The sequence below is a fragment of the Blennius ocellaris genome (genome assembly GCF_963422515.1).
Source record: "Blennius ocellaris genome assembly, chromosome: 9".
In the NCBI taxonomy this organism is placed as follows: domain Eukaryota; kingdom Metazoa; phylum Chordata; class Actinopteri; order Blenniiformes; family Blenniidae; genus Blennius; species Blennius ocellaris.
This window is the reverse complement of record NC_137658.1, coordinates 13578865-13598055: the sequence shown is the minus strand read 5'-3', so window position 1 is coordinate 13598055 and position 19191 is coordinate 13578865. Positions and strand designations below refer to the sequence as shown.

Below are 19191 nucleotides of genomic sequence, written 5' to 3'. Positions count from 1 at the left end.
GGGGTTCGGAGGCTTTGGTTGGCTGAATCTGGTTTGGCGCCAGAGCTGAGAGCTTGGTGTGAAAACAGGCAGAGCAGTGTATCACAGCCAAGCTGGAGATTCAACTCTGCCGTAAAAGAGCTCCTTTTCCACCCCGAAATCTGCACTCTCATCGTCTCCCCTCCCCCCACACCCGTCACCCCATCCATCACCCACACTATTCCTCCGCCTGACCGCCTCCCTTATACTCAGCAACACTTTCAAACAGACCAGATGGGCTCGGAGAACAACAGCACGATGTCTGCGGCGATCGTCATCGCTCTCCTGAGCTGCTTTACGTCCACGTGTGGTTTTTCCAAAGTGGCTGCAGCAAAACCAGCTTAGGAAAATGTCACGGTGAACAAGCCTGATACGATCCAATGTGTAGGTCAAACAATGTAAACGAGAAAGAAAAAAAAAAGACCAACACTGATGCTTCAGTCCGGGCATGTTGGTCCAAGGCCCTCAAAAATACTCACTGTGTGTCATTTCCAAGCGTAAAATTGCCTTCTGGTGGCAAAGATAATTTAGGCTCAGTTATACTTTGTCACACACCAGGCCTCTAAGCCCTTTTTATGCTCGGTGGGTCAGAGAGCCATTTGGTTGGATCAATATTAATCACCGGGAGCTGAGGTTGAAAACAAAGTGGAAAAGCTCATTTGGACTAAATGGCTACAAACTTGCCTTTTGTTGCCACGTTTAAGAGACAAAGGCACAGATTCAAAGTTTAATGTCAGGTCAAAAGGAATAATTCGGTTTGAGTTACATCTGACTCGAGTCAGCTTATAACTTTCTGTAAGTAATACTAATATCTTCTTTGTCAATGTCTTTTCACATTTAAGATTCAAGTACTTTCTTTATGGAATATTGAGTGATGGACAAGGAAATGGAAAAAGCCACAAACTTAATGACAAGTGATACCAATACACAGTATATATATCGATATAGCTTTCAATTGCCACACTTGTTACAATCCATAAAGCAAATGCAGGTTGTTTATAATTTGATTATGTCCTAATTTTCACATTACAGTTTAAAAAATACATGTGTTTTGATATGTGGATTAATAGGATGTATTAGAATTTTATATTCAAATTGAAATGCATGACAAACAATTAGACCTACTGGAAAAAAAAAAATACCGGTACCTAAAATTGACCCAACACACACACATTCACACACGCATATACACAAAAACACGCGCACACGGTCACAATATTCGACTATCCAATGTTGACACCAGTGCTGAAGGGCAATTTGAATGTTTCCTCTTTCAATTCCCTAAACTTAATGAGAAGGAAATGCAATGTGTAAATAGAAATGTTTGAATAATGTTGTGTTGTTTTGAAACAACCACTCTCCCCCTTTCAAAAATTTGTCAAGCAAAGGAGATAACGAGAGCTGATCCGAGAGGCTGTCATTGTGTCACGTCTTCATAATCCCAGAGGACGGTGCTGGTGTCATGGTGGGATTTAAAAATCTGGTGAGGGTCCAAGACACAAAGCTGTTCAACAGGACTGTTTGCCAAACATTAATTGACAAACAGCAGACATGATGTCTCAATTCATGTAAAATATTGAAAGATAAATAAGAAACAGAGCAGACAAACAGTGCTGGGTTTTGAACTGTTGTAGTGTCTCTTCCTCTGGTCTTGCTGGCGATTGTTTTGAGACACCAGCCTCCCAGAGGTCCCTCACAAGGCTTAATTTTCACATATGTTTACACATCATATGTAATGATCAATAATTGAGATCCATATTTAAGTTTTTAATACTCACAACTTGAACACATTTAACAAAAAGTTATCTATTTGACTCATTTATGCTGGGGGCAGAAACCTGAGCAACATTTTAGTCATTATTCACCAAGTAGAAAAAAAGAACTTTTCACAATACCTGGAAGTGATAGAGTGTTTTTATGAGTCATTCGGAACTCAAAAACAACTTAGCCTTGGCTGATTATGTTGAAATCCTCAGGATGAAATAGCAGCTTTATGAACGGTTTTCCAGATTCAAAAGGTTTATTTGTCAGATGTTGCAAGTTATACAAATACAACATGTTGTGAAATGAGCTCTGAATCGTCCGAAGGCTGCTCAGTAAAGCAAATATATTGGGGAAAAAACACATCAATGAGAGGTAAACAAAGGCAAACTAAAACTAGAAGAAAAGTTAAAGTAAAAAGCAGTACAGTCTGTGCAGAGCAATCAGGACAGCACGTACTTGAGATTCTGCTTTTTGAAGTGAGAATGTATTCTTATTCAGACTTTATTTAAATTAAAAGTTGTGAAAAACAACATTCCCTTGGTGAATTATACATTTTCCAAAATATTTAATTATATGCAAATGTTATTTTGTGTGTTATACATATTCAAAAATGTTACAATACTATCTTAAGCAGGTTTTCAAACAGCCAGAAACAGCACCCGAAGGAGAAAACATTTAATTAAAAAAATAATAAAATCCATACAAAGATTGTTGTTGTCTTTTTTATAAAATAGCCCTCAGAGGTTTCACAATGCATCTTTTACTGAATCCTAACTGACAACTTACTGTGACTGAGATGAGCTGATAATATCATTATTGTGTCCTACCTTGTGAAAAAAAAATGAGCTAAAGATTGCATGAGTCATAAAGTCGCATTAAGTCAAGGTATTATACCTACTGATTTCAGGCACTACTTTTCTGAATCTGACATGTAACTTAGAGGCTGAAAAGAGAGGCCTTGCTCGTGACTAGGAACTCAAACTTATCTTTCTGCATAATAATAGCTGTGATTAAAAATAATAATAATAACAAGGTGTATGTCACCGTGTGAATCAGTGTTACTGTGTAGCAGACAGATGCTGTTAATCAGATCAGAAGTAGTGTTTCACAGAAAAATAAAAAATACAAAAATACCAAAAACTGAGGCAGAGTGAGACAGATGAGGGAAGCAGTTTGCTGATTTATGACTCACCATGTGACATCATGTGCCAACCATCCATTCAGAGAGTTGAGTGGGTTTTGTACTTTGTGTGTGTTGATGGTGGCAGAGCGAGGGAAAAGAGACAGTGGGGAGACATAGACTGGTACTTCATGTACTGCTGCTGTCTGCCGTCTCACCAAGTGGCATTCGGCTGCATTATTTATCCATTGTCATGTCTTATGTGTACAACACCATTCAGTCAGAACAGTAAAAGCTTTCACTTGGATATAGCATGAAGCCTGATGTAGTGGCTCCTTTCTCTCAAACACATAGACACAATACTGTATCCTGTACATGATTCTTACACGTTAAAAAAAAACACACAATAACTGCCTGAAACAACCCTCCACCAAGAGCCAGCTCTGCTCCAGACTAGCTTTAGGTGTTTGATCCTCATATCGACCATCTCACTCAACACAACTGTGATGACTCTGCAACAGTGAATGCTATTTTCAGAAGAATATTGAAAAACTATGCTGGGAAACTATAAAAAGACACATAAACCCGAGATCAAGTTGGATCAAAGCCATTACTCCTGTGAGTACAATTGGGTTTGGGTTTTACTTGCAGCTGAGAACACTGAGCCTGCCCCGCATCCAGAGAGCAGGCAAGATTAATATCCATCCCCTCTTGTTTTGTTTTTTTTCTCCATGTAATTATTATTACATGCATGCAAAAAATCTGGCAGGAGAACATGAAGAGTTCCAGAAAGAAACCCACATGTGAGGCCTGGAGCATTTAGCTGAAGTACATCACGATAATCACCAATGGAAGTGAGTGTTACGCATTGATTTTACACCTAAAAGGTATCGGGGCTGCGCTTAAAATTAGTACATGCGCTTAAAATTAGTACACTTCTGTTCATACCATTTACTTCCCGGTGAATATGACATGGATGCGCTGTAGATGTACAAGTGATTACTCGCTTTTATTTTCAAATGTATATCCCCACAGAGTCATCCAATCAGCTCTAATACTGTTTAATGACGCTACCTGCCATGTGCCAGATGTGTTCATTTCTGTTGCATTCATTTGAACCTGCATAAATTGATTTCTTTGGCCACTAGGGGGAAGTGGAAGCAGGGTACATCCATGAATAAACAAGTGTATAAATTCTTCACCACATACCAGAGTTAATTTGCTGTCCATCATTTACTGCAGCGAAAACATTTATATTGTCTAAGATTGTGATAGACTTGATGTATTAATGATAACATTTGGAAAAATTTCTCCATGCCTAAAAACACATGCAGAGTTAAAAAAAACAACAACAAAAAACAGAGACAATCTACATCAGGACTGACCTGCAGGCCAAAGCTGGCCCTCCAGAATAGCCAATCAGACCCCACAGGCTTACAGCACCACATATTGCTGATGAAGTCATATGAACGTCCAAGTATGGTGAAAAGGATGGAGAAACCGTGCGCAATGAGTAACAACAGAATTAGTGCAAAATTAGTGCAAGTGCAGAATTCGATCTTTTTGGACATTTCACTGTATTTTGCACCAAAAGGCATTGTCAGCATTATTTTCCATGTTATTCAAGTTTTGTAAAAGGACTTTTTTTTTTGTTGTTCGAAAAATTTATTTACTATGCTGTTATTTTACTGGTCTGACCCATCTTGCAATATGTCATGCTTGAACTAAAATGAGTATCACACCCCTTATCTAATCATTGCATTTATCTCTGACCTGCAGCCGCAACCATTATATCAGGCTGTAAGTACCACTGTGTATATTTGTGTCTGTGCAAGATAATGACTGCACACACATTCAGTTCCTCAACATAAAGATAGAAAGAAAAACTTACTTTTCCAATTCAATTTCATTCTATCAACTGTGTGTACTTGTTTATTGTCTCCTGTGCCATTTCCTCTTCTAATAAGTTCCATACCCTCCTCGCCGCTGCTGCACATTCTCATTAAAGTTTCATCTAAGCTAGTCTGTTCTTCTCGTCTTAACTTCACACATAAAAGGCTTCGTTGCAAACAAAAGAAGGCTGCCATCCAAGTGTGTCACCTGGGTATACCACTTGTTAAACTTTAGCAGAGGTAGGATAGATTATCAATGTTTTATATGTGCTGGGGTGGCTTTGGAATAATGTCACCTATAGGCTGGTTTACCAACTGCCTCGGTGTGGCTTCAGTATTATTTACTGATTAATTCAACGACAAATCACAAGATGTAGAGATTTTACAACAGATTTAATGTACAGCATTGTGAATCTGTTCACGGTAACCGGTGTCTCACTCAGCTCATCGGGACCTTTCATAAACCCACAGAGACAGATGGGTGGGTAGGGAGGCTGAGAGAAAGAGGAAGCCTGTCCTGATGTTCTATATATACCCCAATCCCAATAGCAGTCTGTCAACCGGAGCAAAAGCCCAGCAGTCCGGCTTGATAAGGAGCCTCTTTGTCTGGCTCTACGGCTCCCAACAGGGGTATGGTCGATGCTCTTAAACAGAGAGTCTCACCATTGAGTCACATGCCACATGTATTTCTGTTTTACATGAAACTGTGATTTAAAGAAGAGAAGAAAAAAAAGAGAGCGAGAGAGAGACGAAGAGACTTGCGTCACCATGTTTGCTGTAATGATACGCTACCTCCTGTGAGGCAGTAAGAGTGAGGAAGGTCTCACTGTTGCTGTAATTGCTTACTTCTTTCCTTGTTTTCATGCACACTCCCTGTGACAAGCTAGCAGGAAGTGTTTGTGGTAAAGCGAGATTGGGGCTGAGTGCTGTGTGAGAACGACACTGATATGTTACAGTGTTTTCCTCTGACTGGGCAAGAGAACGCCCGGGCCGTCTCAGTTCCCATGGCCTCCTGAGATCCAGCTCAGGAGGAATATGAGGAATTTTTCTCTGTTTACATTGTAGTTGATCATTGTTGCTGTTTAATTTCGAGGCCTTTCTGTCTGGAGTTTGCACATTCTCCCTGTACTCTTTTTTTTGTTTTGTTTTTTTCCTGTGGGGACACCTGCAGTCGTCTTGTCTCCAAAACGTTGGATAAAGCTGTTTAGAAGATGGATGGATGGCTTGATGAAGAGGGAAACTGCTGTAACCAATCTTCCATTTTAGCATAAAGCGTCACCAGCTTCCGATTAACTTGTCATTTAGAATACTGAACATGACATGTAATTTGCTTTTCAATGGCATCAGTCCATTGTAGAGCATGTCACTGCTGATGTATATGCCTTTGTTAAAGAAATTAAGCTATGAACTCCATTCCAATTGTTTCTTATAATATGTGCTGAGCAGAGATCCTCAACCCAGATTTGAAATCACTTCCCAACACTGACAATACACATGCTTCATGTCAACTTTAGCAACTACTTAATGGTTAATATGATGTATAGACCGAAATTAAATAAAGACCAGATCTCTCCATTATACCTAAGTAATAAATTATAAATTATGTTCTGAAGAAAGTTTTGCTTTGACAAGTTTTCCTCAAACCTTTTCAAAATCACATTTTCTAAAACCTTGAAAACACAATACACTAAAAACATAAAAGCCTCATCTATAATATCGTGAGTATGAATCCAACAAAACCAAAAAAAAAAATAACAAAACAACTCCAATGTCTCGCAAGTCATCTAAAAGTGACCAAAACATTATTTGGACCTTCTTAAAGGCCTGAGAGTAAAATGAGAGTTAGAATTCAGTCATCCGCAAACAGTAAATATCCATCAATGCGAGCACGATAATACATAAATATCAGGTTCTTTAACTGCTAGATTCTCCACTGCATCGGGGCTGTCGTTGAGCAGTTTCCAGTGAGCCTTATCTGAGCTTCTGCACTTGAAGTAGCTGCAGCTCGAAATGTTACTGATAAGGAGAGTAAATGTGGGCCAAAGTAATGACGTTAAAACCAAAACAACTGTCTGAAAGACAGTGAAGTTAAATGCAGAGGTGCGTGCATTACTCCATCATTACAAGCAGATTACACATCATCATCTGGTGCCTTGAAATACATGAAATAATATTTGATTGCTGGAAATTCTATCTCACAAGCTTTCAGGGACCGTTTGAAATACAAGCAAACAAATAGCCCGTGCTTTCCTCAACTCTTTCACAATCTCTGTCTATGGGCTGCTCATTTCAAACAACACCACATCAGACCACCTGTCTTCATTTTAAGCTCTCCTCTGCCACCTCTGCCGTTATGCCAACCATCTCCATGTCCTCCTTTACTTCCTGAAAACTCTTCTTCCTCCTCTCCTTGTACCGAGCTATTATTCAATATAAAAAGCTTAATCTCTAAACTGCTCAACCTGTGACAATCATTTATCAATAAATATAAAACAATTTCACTCATATTATTCCGTTTCTATAAACTGAATACAAATGTAATTTCTTTCCAGCCTCTTTTCTCACAACTGCACTACAAGGTCTGCAGCAGAAATGCCCTGAAGGCAAGTAGACAGAGAAGAAGTGTCTGAGTGGAAAACAAACGTTGGTTTTCACTGGCGTTTGTGCATGTCTACTGTTCAGCCAATGAAAAGTGTTGAAAGCGGGAAGCATAGTATATTACACAGCACACTGTCTGCGCTGTTTATGGGTAAGCTCTCTTAAGTCAGCAGAACTAAGCCTGATGATGTCACAGTGATCGGACTGTTGTTACTACAATCCCAGCTAGGAAACTTTAAGGTGATTGCCTTTGAGGCAAACATCAAATGTAGAGAACACTACTCAACTGCAACTTGTTATATGTAGGATCTGGAGTTTTTGGCAAGTCAGCAGCGGTTTTTATGGGAGCACAACATTAATTATGGGAGTAGCCTATCTCTTTAAGCGCAGGCTGCTTTTTTTAAAAGCTGACCAAACTGAAAACAGAGCAGTCACATGCGTAAGTGTGTGAATTATATCAGTTGAGTATGTGGGCTGTTTGTCCTCAGCGGCGGACAAGGACAAGACGATTACGGGGATCGTTCTGAGCTGTGAACTGAGTGTCTGTCAGGATAAGACCAACACAGCCGAACCTGTGATCTCACAACAAACACACAAAAAGCATACGCATCCCATTCTCCGAATAAGCGTCACACTTTGCCGGAGAACCGACAGAAGTCCACCCCCCCCACGCCGCGAGGCCTTGCCACAAGAAGCTCACAGCTCCTCCTATGAATAAAACACCAGGTGCAGAAAAATGCAAAGCACACAAATACACTCGTACGAATGCATACACGTGACACAATTAATCACAAAGGCTTGTCACAGATGTAATCTACAAAAAAAAAAAAAATTACTTCCCCGTTTTTTTTCTTGTCACACCTAAACAAATAATGTATCAGAGTTTTGCTCAGATGCTTCAGCAACATGAAGTGATGCAGGAGGGGCTCAGCTGATTGATGGCATCATGAGAGGTGGCGAGGTGTCAGTCGAGGACGCACATTTTTCCCTGACTCCAACACAAAGCAGCAGTAAGTGGAGACACACACACACACACACACACACACACATATACCCATCGCAGAACTTTAAGACTTAATCCATCACAAAGCAAGTGACAGACGGATGTGAAACTGGAGGAAAGAAAATGTTGGAGGGACAAGGGGGACAAGGGGGGCGGGGGGGACAGAGAGACACACACACAACGTTACATGAGGGGGAAAAGAAACAGTGACAGACAAAAGCTGGCTGTGAATCCCTCAGAGACCAGACCCAGGTGAATCTGAGTGATGCTGGCACACAACTCCCTACAATGGCCCAGATAAACAAGGAGAACACACACACACACGCACACACACACACACACACACACATACACACACACGCGCACACGCACACACACACACACACACGGTCCAGTGCAGGCCTTATATAATGTATTTTCCACTAACATGGTAACTGCACACTCATCTTCCCCGCGGTGAACTCTGCTCAGCTGGAGTGGACACAGAGGAAGGAGGACTACACTGGTGCAGTGGTCGGCTTCCTCAAGACCGGCAGGTCCATCGGAAGGTCAAAAACACAGGAACAAGGTCATAATGTGGCTGTGCAAACACCATCTTTTGCACAGGGCAAATAAAAATGAACGTGTCAATCGGTTTAAACACAGCTCACAGAGAAGACTGCCTGTGTTTTGTTTTTTTGTTGTTTTAAAAAAAAAATATACATCACATTACCAAGGTCATCTGCTGTGTCACACCCTGCTGGCCTCCAGCGCATGAGAGTCAAACATCTCTCAGTCTTGCTCTTTGTGTACAACTCGTCCATATTTCTCCACGCTGAGAGCAGCATGAGATCATGTATCATGTTACTCTGGCCGGCGCATCACAGCTCCACGTTTTTTTGCAATCTATCACTTCCTCTATTAAGCCATTCGCTTATCTCAGGCTGAGGAATTGAGAGAAAGTGAGAAAGTGACTTGAGAGAGGGTGTGATGTCGGAGAAATGGGCTGCTCGGCTCACCCCCTAACATCTAGTTGAAGAAATGTAGTCGGCATGATTTGATTTAGATGGGGAGGCTCCACTATAATTGATCACGCCATGACAACACAGAAATATCTCACAAGTCATCCATTATGCAATGAAAGACTTCAAACATCAACGTAATTGCTCGATTTTCAACAAGATTTTTAACGAGAAGTTTTTCATGGGACACTGTTGTGGGTACATTTTTACTTTTTAACAAGTTGCCAGTCTTTTTTCTTCACAAATCCACATCCCTTATTACATGGGTGACAAGTTCATTTCACTTTAAGGGCCACATTCAGCCTTGTTAGAGGCCACGCCAGTGAAATGGATGTATAATCGCCTTTAAATACTGATATCTCTAAAATTATTCCCTTTGCTTCAGTACAGAGAAGTACAGGAAATGACTTCACTTTGAATTTGATTGTGATCAAATCAAATTTGATCATCGTCTTTGCCACCGATCTTCAGATTTGTCCAGGCAGAAGCATTTCTCTTCTCACAATACTTGATTTCAGCAGCCTTCGGCATGCATGTTTTCATCAGCTCACACTCATAGTATGCATTTGATGCTCATTAGATTAAATTAGCTGAACTTTTATTAGTCCCACTGGTGAGAAATTGCAATGTCGCAGCAGCAGCAGCAGCAGCATAGTGGACAGTCACACAGACGTCCTAGAAACTAAGCAATGTAAGTCGAGAAGCCATGCGTAGGAGGGGTAGGGGGGTTACGACAACGACAACAAATGGGAGCAGCAAAAGTGGAACACAAGAATTAGAACATATAAAACACATGTGAAAAGTATTTAGTTAAATTTTATTCAATTGCACCAAGGTAGAAAATAGGTATTGCACAAAGAGCATTAAGTGTTTATTACACAGTTCTAGAGAGGATGATAACTGTTGATTTCTTGATCTCAATGTATTAAAACAGCAACAAATTAGAGATAATAGTTACTTTGACTGAAAACGTTTAGATGTCTCAAAAGAAATTATTATAGTGTGTGTTGCCATCTCGTGGCCTGATTGGACCTTTAGGGGACCTGTTTTAAAATGCTGGCCATATGTTTGACACTTCTGGTTTTAGCCTTACAAAGAATAATGTGTATTGATGTATACATATTGCTTTGTGCCATGTTTAACTCTTCTTTTCATATTTAACAATTGTGCAATATTTTCACGCATGCACTGCATATTTAAAAATATGCGTTTAATCATGATTTAAAATGGACTCAATGTCAAAATGGTTCAAAAGAGAAGTGGTGAAAGGGAATAGACAAGGAGTAAAGGATGTCATGGAGTGGAAAGATTCACAAATGAGTGAATGAGTGAGTATGTAATAGCTTATACATCTTTCTGCTTCTTTATGAAGATATATAAGCCAGCGCAGGCCCTGTCTGTGACCACCACATGCTGTACTGTACACTGTACCACACTATCTTCCCTCCTGTGCCAGAGGGCTGAGGGCAGAGCACACACAGGAAGGAGGGCAACCATGCAAAGCTAAATAATGCAATGCCTCAGTCTCCACATTATGACCCAGTAAATGGCTGGTTATACAAACACTCAGAGCCTCTTGGGCTGCCTCTGACAGCACAATCAGCAGGATGAATTGACCAGCCAGTGTATGAAGCCATTTATTGCCACCACAGCTGGTCAGCTGAACATTTTAACTCTGCAAAACTCTCGAGGAAATAACTCCTGTGTGGAGCATGTGACTCCACGCTCTCTGAACTGAGTGAATTAAGCCAGATGTCATCTGTGGGGCTTCTTCAGTAAAGAATGAGTCGGTGAGATGAATGAGACTCCCGGACTGAGGGTTGGGAAGGAGTACTTGTCATGCAACTCCACAAACTGACTTTCCCTCTTGGCATGCTCTAGGCCTGACAGCTTTAAAGAGGTGAGAATGGGACTCTTTAAGACACACAGTCACACGCACGCACGCACGCGCACACAGCCTGGAGGCTTTCTGTGTAGTTTCCACTGCAAATCATCACGTCTGCTCCTTCCTTAGATGTAACAATATCCTCAACAACTTCATGGCACATCTGAAATGTGCAATGGGAGGACAAACGCAGTTACTGGCCATTCTAACTTCTGCACATGTCCAGTGTGTGTGTCAGGGACAGCGGAGCAGAACATTCATGTTCACATGCACAAAGTGAGCAACTCACAGCCCCGTGAAAGCCCCCCCCCCCCCCCCCCCCCCCCCCCGGGGTCCCACCCTACCTTCGGTGTGACAAGTGGAGGACAGGATAGTGCTCGGAGGGCGGAAGAGGTACGGGAGATAACGGGAAAAACATTTCATCTTCTTCTCCGGTGCTTGCCGACGGCTGAAGAGCGCTGCGTTGCTGGCTCCACATCCGCACTGCCGCCGCGACAGCCAGCCAGAGAGGATCCAGATCCAGGGGAGGTGCGGGAGGGGAAAGATGCTCTCCGTCCGCGGCGCAGGGGGGCTATGACAGCATCACTTTTTTTTTTTTTTTTTTTTTTCGCAGACAGGCGGGCAGGCTCCGGTGCAAGTGCGCGCCGCCCGGGGAGCAAACAGCGCGCGCTGTCAACGCGCCTCCCTCCAGTACGCCTCCCCTTGACGGCAGAGCAGGACGGGGGCTCGGTCCTGTCCTCACGGAGGGGAGGTCAATGTTTGTGTGGCCTGTTGGCGCAAACACCCCCCCCCCCCCCCCCCCCCCCCCCCCTTCTCCTCCCTCCTCCTGTTTGTGTGTGTCCCCTTATCTAACATTGAAAAAATAATATTAATAATAATACAGACGACCATAATATGGATTAGGCAGATCAATCAGATTGGCTCAATATCACCATTATTTTAGTGGATAACATATTTTAAAGGCACCAATTTCACGGACGCAATGGATCACCAGATTACGCAGTTGTGCATATGACTGATAGTATTTGTTTAACCTGTGAAATTAATATAATTAGAGATGGTGGAGTGTGGTGAACAGAGCAGAACTCGATGATTCATAGACAAAACTTGTTTGCTGACCAGGTAAATCGATTAATTAGGTTTGGCGCCATCTTCTGTCAACATGTCATAATGGAAAGAAAACTCATGGTGGCTGAGGGAAACGTCAAACCAGAAAAAAGAGACATGATAAACGTATTAATAATCTCTACCAAGGCAAAAAAACATTTGTAGGTAAATACTGCAACTGATTTACAGCTTTATTTATTTAGCGTCATTCAGACACAAGGCAATTCATAGTCTTTCAAAGGAGAATAAAAGAAATAGCTACATGAAAACAAAGCGAATAATATATTTACTAATCACTGAAACACATTATGATATTACACTTTACTTATCCCACATGGAGGAATTTAGTCTTTACCGCAACTGCACATTGTAACAACAAGAGATTAAGGAAATAATAAGAGCAGCATAGGGAATAAACATGTATTTTGGTTAATAATCATTATTTACAATATTAGATGTATTTGACTTTAAAAAATGCACATATTCACGATGTTTATAAATTATGTTATGGCTTGTAGTGGTGATGCCAAAACATAAAAGGCAAGGGAAGTTCATTTATATACCACCATTCAGACACAAAGCAATTCGTAGTGCTTTACAAGGAACTAACGGAAATGCATTAAAACAAGGTGATTAGGAATCGTAATCTCCAGTGATTAAAATTGTGTAATATATTAAAACAAAGCAATTAAGAAAGGTATAAAAAGGTGAATAAATAAAGTAGAAGCTTTATTGAGATGAAGGTGATAAAGTAAGTAATATGTATTGTTTAATGGCAAGCCTGAACAAATGATAGTGCTTCAAGGCCTCCTTTAAAAGAAGTGAGTGTGTCAGCAGTCGTCAGGTATTCAGAAAGTTTGTTCCACTGTTGATGAGCATGGTAACCATGGTCTTGAAACTTAAAAATAAATAAATTAGTCAGACATAATAAAAAAAAATACATTGAAAAAAATCGAAAAACGAAAACAAAAATCGTGTCACACACTTATTCCTAAGCCTGAGAGTGATAGACTGTGATGAGAAATAGCTGATAATCCATGAATATAGTTCGAAAGCTTTGAAAATATAGACTTAATTGTTGGAAGTCATATACCCACCTGTGCGCATTTTAATGTTTTGAGTGGAGTGAACGTTTTGGTGCCTTGTCTCGTGAAGTCTCGCGAGACTTGAGTGAACTAATGCCAGCGGAAGTAAAACGCGAGCCTCTTTTCCGCCGGCCATAGAGGAGCAAACGGCAGGGTAAGAATCCCCGACACAGTCTTTCATTAAATCTCCTTCCATCCTCCATCTGGCGCCTCACAGTGTTCCTGTGCCAGTGTGTATTCCACGTAAACATCATCACAGTTTAAAATATCCCGATATTGCTTCATTTTCGGCGGTAGATGATGAAATAAACGCCGTGTAGTGGTTGGTCTCCCGAGTCAGGTCCGTCAGTATCCGCATGTCTTTAAACGACATTGTAAATGCCAATTTTCTACCATTGTTTAGTCACGTTTAATTTAATTCGCAGTCTATGGGTTTCTTCATTGGTGTGTAGCTTGCTTTGTTTCATATTTTAACACTTCTACTTCGATCTCGTCAACGTTATGCTAACTTAGTTAGCTCATTGAGCTACATTAGCATTCACCCCACAAGCCTCAACGTCCACTTTCGCAGTGAATGTATCCCACAACACGTGGTCATTTAAAATAAAAGTCTGATGAAGTTTCACAACGGTGTGTGTGTTTTTAAGGAGTTGTTTTGCCCATAGCGCTGCAAGCTTGAGATAGCATTCAGTGCTGAGCAATTTAAATTCATGTTTTGACGTGTTGAATGAATTCTCCTGTTAACCTGGTACTCGTTTGTCCACAGCATCATGAAGCTGAACTCATTTCTAACCTCCTCCCGCCGCAAGAACCGCAAGAGGCACTTCAATGCCCCCTCACACATCAGGAGGAAGATCATGTCTTCCCCTCTCTCCAAGGAGCTCCGCCAGAAGTACAACGTGAGGTCCATGCCCATCCGCAAGGATGACGAAGTCCAGGTAATGCAGCTTTGATGGCTTGTAGATTGTTATGATTACAAGTGGATGTTGCATTTACCTGACATGGTATTCTCGTGCAGGTTGTCCGTGGACACTACAAAGGCCAGCAGATCGGCAAAGTGGTGCAGGTCTACAGGAAAAAGTATGTCATCTACATCGAGCGTGTGCAAAGAGAGAAGGCCAACGGAACCACAGTCCATGTTGGCATCCATCCCAGCAAGGTGAGAAACTTCTCTTACCTGTGGGTGTGCTTGTGCTTTCAGTCAATGTACACCTGTAACTCACATGAGGGCTATGTATTTCTTCTTGTGAAAAACTTGGAAAGTCTGACACTTGATTTTTGCCTGCAATGATGCCGCAATCCTATTTTGAAGGCTCTCTGGCACAGGTTTGTTTGTTATGGTTGAGCAGAACTGTGGCTGATGAGTTTGAAGGCTTAGATTGAAAAAGTTGGACTTCTTTTGGAAGCTAGTGTATAACAGTGGTTTTATCATGGGGTTATGGATTTTCTTTGCAGGTCTATTGTTGTTGGCATTTACATAATTTAGTTCAGTGACTTTTTTTGTCTTCAAGTTGTCCTGGACTGCAAGATTTCTCATCATATTCTTTAAGACCACAATTGGGTCATGTTGTATTTCAACGTTTAAGAATTCTTGTCTGCCACCATTTATTTTAGTTGTTTAACTAGACTACTTGTGATTGCCATATTTAGGTTTTGCACTGAAATCAAACCAAATACAAGCATAAAACCAAATTGAATCTAAGGCCATTGCGCAGCTCTTGGTTCAATTTAATTATTTCAATGTAAATATGAGCAATGTGATTCCTTTCAGTGTTGACGTTCATGTAAATGCATTTAAAATGGTTACTAAGATTTGTTGAAAGGTGATTGTGCACAACGATCATGGAGTTTTTCTTTTTTATTTGTAGAAATATAATCCCAGAGAATAGTTTCCAATGATAAATTGCCCATATTAAACTTCTTTATATTTAGTTTTTGTAATGATGTATTTATGGACACATTTTGTACTTCATTTTAAGCACTGCATATAAGATATCTTGTCATATGTTTGTGCTACACTGCCTCATGTGTTTGTGACACTTGAGTAATCTTGCTTTGTTCTGGCCCGATTCGTGCCCTCAGTTGCTTATCTTGAGATCATATATTAGTTGAACCAAGAGAAACCTTTTCATTCAATGAAAATCACTCTACAGCAGTGCTTCTCAAATGGTGGGGCGCGCCCCCCTGGGGGGGCGTGGTGGGGTGTCAGGGGGGGCGTGAGGCGGGCCCGACTTTCAGTATTAGTGTCTTTATTCATGCTTGAACAATAAAAAAAAAAAGGGCCTCCAGCCACTAGGTGGCAGCAGTGCTCAAACTAATCAACAGGCTGCCTGTTCAACCCAGTAGAGTAGAAGAAGTACTACACATGAACACCGGTGTACAGAGCTGGCGGAGGAGAAGTTTCTGACAGGAGTGAAAAGAAAAAAGGATGAGGCATCAGAGGAAAAGAAAACAGGTGACAGTAACCGGTATAAACCTAGTAAGAGCAGGAGATATGACGATGCCTACATAGCCCTTGGGTTTACCATGAACACGGTCGGAAACGAGGAAACACCCGTTTGTGTTTTATGCCTAAAAACTCTGGCAGCGGACAGCATGAAACCAAATAAATGAAGACGGCACCTGGAGACCATACACCATACACCTGGAGACCATACACCCGTTATGTCAGTAAGCCACTGGAGTTTTTTCATCGTAAACTCCATGAGTATCGCCAACAAGCCGCTCATTGTGTCAGCGCGGCATCAGTAAACAAAAAAGCACTGTTAGCCTCTTACAAAGTTGCCCACCACATCGCAAGGTGCATAAAACCTCACACCATAGCAGATTTATTTTGATAATCAGGCGATTGTATGCAGAATGCTGGTGCCAGCAACTGATACAGTGGTTTATACAGATAAATAAATAAATATTATCAAGTCCTCAATGGTAGTACAATTCGGGGGGGGGGGCTGAAAAAAATTCTGTCCTCTAGGGGGGGCGTGACAGAAAATAATTGAGAACCACTGCTCTACAGTGAATATCAAACTTGCCGAGATGCATCAACTGGATCAATACATGTTTTTAAGTTGGAGTTGTAGTAGATTTGAGCATTGCATTATTGATGTAGTAGTAGTTGTAGTTTATGGTTGCATATGTAAAGTGTGGATGAGATCATTAAATGTTGTCTTTTGTGGGGGGGGGGTGTCTTTCTAATACAACAAGCATTTTCCATCTACCTGTGATTTGTGCAGTATGTATGAAATGTCTGCAATGACATCTTTGTTCGCTGGCATAACCTTTGGTGCACTGGCGGGACTTTTTTTTTTTACAGTTTAACTAATAGACCTCTGTGAGCTACCTGCCTACATAGAGTTTGACATTCATGTGGCTGTGATTAATGTTCTGATTATTTCTGAATGTTCTTTTTAAGTCGTTCTAATACCAATAGCCAAGGCAGAGACTTGATTAGCTGCTTGAAATGAGAGTACCTGAATGGCTGTTCTCACTGAATATCTGAAAAGTGTACAACAGCCCTAAATCTTTTCAGTTCTCTCTTGAAACCAAGCTGCCAGAGCCCTGATTGACTGGTGGGCCGATTGTCCAAAAAATATAAAACAAATCCTCCATTGATGGGCTTGTTCTTGTGATTGTATGACTTATTTGAATCTATTTAGCAAATGCCATCCACTCCTGTACATATTTTTGTTGGTGTCATTTTAAATCGTAGGGGTTTGTAGGAAAGGAAGTTGTTCTGATGGAAAGTCCACACTGCAGCATCTTGTCACGCTCTCATCACAAATTGGATGATGCAAATGTCTAGTTAAAAACCTCCACCAAAGTTTTGGACTGTGCTGGAAGTTGTGAAAATCTTTATTTTTGCTGTCTACAATTAGTGCACAGGTCTATGAGCAGCAGTAACTTGATATTCAGGTTCAGTGTGTCAAGAGTTAAAGCAGCATGTACAGCACCTGGCTTTCTAGAGCAAGCTCAACTTCCTGGAAAGCAACCATGGTGTGTTTTTTACAGCTGGGCTCTCCAGTTGAAAATGTTTCCCAAATTAGAATACAAGCTTTTGAAACATTGATCACAGGGTCTTATTGCGATCACATATCTTCATTTGTGGTCCTGACCTGGAGTGGTTAAGTTATTTAAAAGCTGGTTCCAACTGTGAAACTTTCAAACTCACTCTTTGTTCTTTTTGATTTCCAGGTGGTCATCACCAGGCTAAAGCTCGACAAGGACCGCAAGAAGATCCTGGAGCGCAAGGCCAAGTCTCGCTCCGATGGAAAGGAGAAGGGCAAATACAAGGAGGAGACCATTGAAAAGATGCAGGAGTAAAATTCTTCTTTTGCTATCAATAAAAAATGTAAATGGACCTCCCCGTCTGTGACTTTTTATGTCAGTTGTAGGTTTATTCATGCAATCAAGAGATATTTCAAACATTTCTTCTTTATTCGTTGCACTCTTCGCATGTCAAAGTCACAATCTGAAACGATGTGATTCAGTGTTGCATATCATTGAAAATCGCGTGAGATTCTATTGTGGGATTAAGTAAATCATTCAAGAAAATTAAAAGAAAAATGTAACTTTAGGTTGGAACCTTTGTGTTGGTGATTGCAAAAGTCTGGTTTTATATTTTGGTCACTGAAGTGAAGCGGAATCTTGCTTGTACACCTGAATATAAAATCACCTGGGGCCAGTTTCAAGTATTCTGATTGGATTTTTGTTTTTGGATCGAATCTTGAAAATGGGTTGTTCAAAAGAGAAAAGAATTCTGAAATTGGGTTAGCTCATGTAATCCAATCCTACTTTTAATCTGGATCAAAACTTCAGTTTGTGATGTTCAAAACATTTCAGTAGGATCTGGATAACTTTGATCTAAAAGAAAAAACAGGATTATATTAATCCCAACAGGGGCTAGAATTTCAAGGTGGATTTCAGGAAGAGAATGTAGCAAAACTTTAAAATTGGTCAAATCAATTTGTCATTTTGTGTATATACTTTTGTTTATATTTTGCACTTGATTGGTTCAACTTACAGTGATGAAGTAGGCAGATAGGCTACCAATTAAGCCTTTTAGTAAAGTAAAGAAAAATCTTGTCCCCGTGAAATAAACCCCCAAATAGATTTGAATAACAAACGAAAATGATATATTGAATATTGCTGTCGTTCATCACTATATTCATTTTTTTTAAAAAGCAATCATCAGAGATGAACCTGTCAAAAATAATTTGTAACAATTGCATCCCTTACTACACTCCAGTCCATACCAGACATTGACAACAGTGAAATGCAGAAGCAGTATGAACCAAACTATTCACTGGTTGTCTGCAGTCTCTTACCTCTGGAGAACATCTATAACCTTTGCAACGTCACACCTTAAAGCCTCCACACTATTTGGTTGTTTATGTATTTACGAGAAGACGTGGCAAGTAAGTGTAAGTTTGCAAGTTCATTCTACATATAGATATAGACGTTCCTAAAAAAAATTTCTTTTTCTTTTTTGGAGTATGCAATTTGACGCTCCCTCCAGAAGGTGCCGCCCTTTGGTGTATCCACACAGCCGACCCTGATATTTGGTCATATTGTCAAGCAATTTCAAAGAAAAGTGGTCATACCACCACTGTTTTGTTTATTATATTCTTTGGGTTTATTTCAATGTGAAATTGTGGTGTTTGCACAATTTCTGCAGTCAGTGAGACCTGACCATGAACGAATAGTTTTTTTTGTTTTCCT

General features: G+C 40.6%; 2 protein-coding genes across 2 annotated transcripts in view; one reads left to right on the top strand and one right to left on the bottom strand.

Moving 5' to 3' along the window:
- ppp2r2ba (protein phosphatase 2, regulatory subunit B, beta a) overlaps positions 1–11963 on the bottom strand; it is a 42142-nt gene extending 30179 nt beyond the window's left edge. The window contains exon 1 of the mRNA XM_080502059.1: positions 11626–11963. Coding sequence (XP_080358185.1) covers positions 11626–11704 — 79 coding nt within the window. The 5' untranslated portion in view covers positions 11705–11963. The remainder of the gene's footprint in view (positions 1–11625) is intronic.
- Positions 11964–13567: 1604 nt separating this feature from the next.
- Positions 13568–17830, top strand: rpl26 (ribosomal protein L26). The gene is made up of 4 exons (XM_080502060.1): positions 13568–13627; positions 14240–14411; positions 14492–14632; positions 17665–17830. The coding sequence occupies exons 2-4, from the start codon at positions 14244–14246 to the stop codon at positions 17791–17793; spliced, it is 438 nt and encodes a 145-aa protein (XP_080358186.1). The 5' UTR covers positions 13568–13627; positions 14240–14243; the 3' UTR covers positions 17794–17830.
- Positions 17831–19191: the final 1361 nt, after the last annotated feature.

What these genes read in the sequence shown, in the direction of transcription:
- rpl26 (XM_080502060.1), top strand. Translation starts at nt 14,244, where the DNA reads ATGAAGCTGAACTCATTTCTAACCTCCTCCCGCCGCAAGAACCGCAAG. An exon ending in GCAAGGATGACGAAGTCCAG is followed by an intron (nt 14,412 to 14,491) that starts GTAATGCAGCTT and finishes ATTCTCGTGCAG; the next exon opens with GTTGTCCGTGGACACTACAA. An exon ending in TTGGCATCCATCCCAGCAAG is followed by an intron (nt 14,633 to 17,664) that starts GTGAGAAACTTC and finishes TTTGATTTCCAG; the next exon opens with GTGGTCATCACCAGGCTAAA.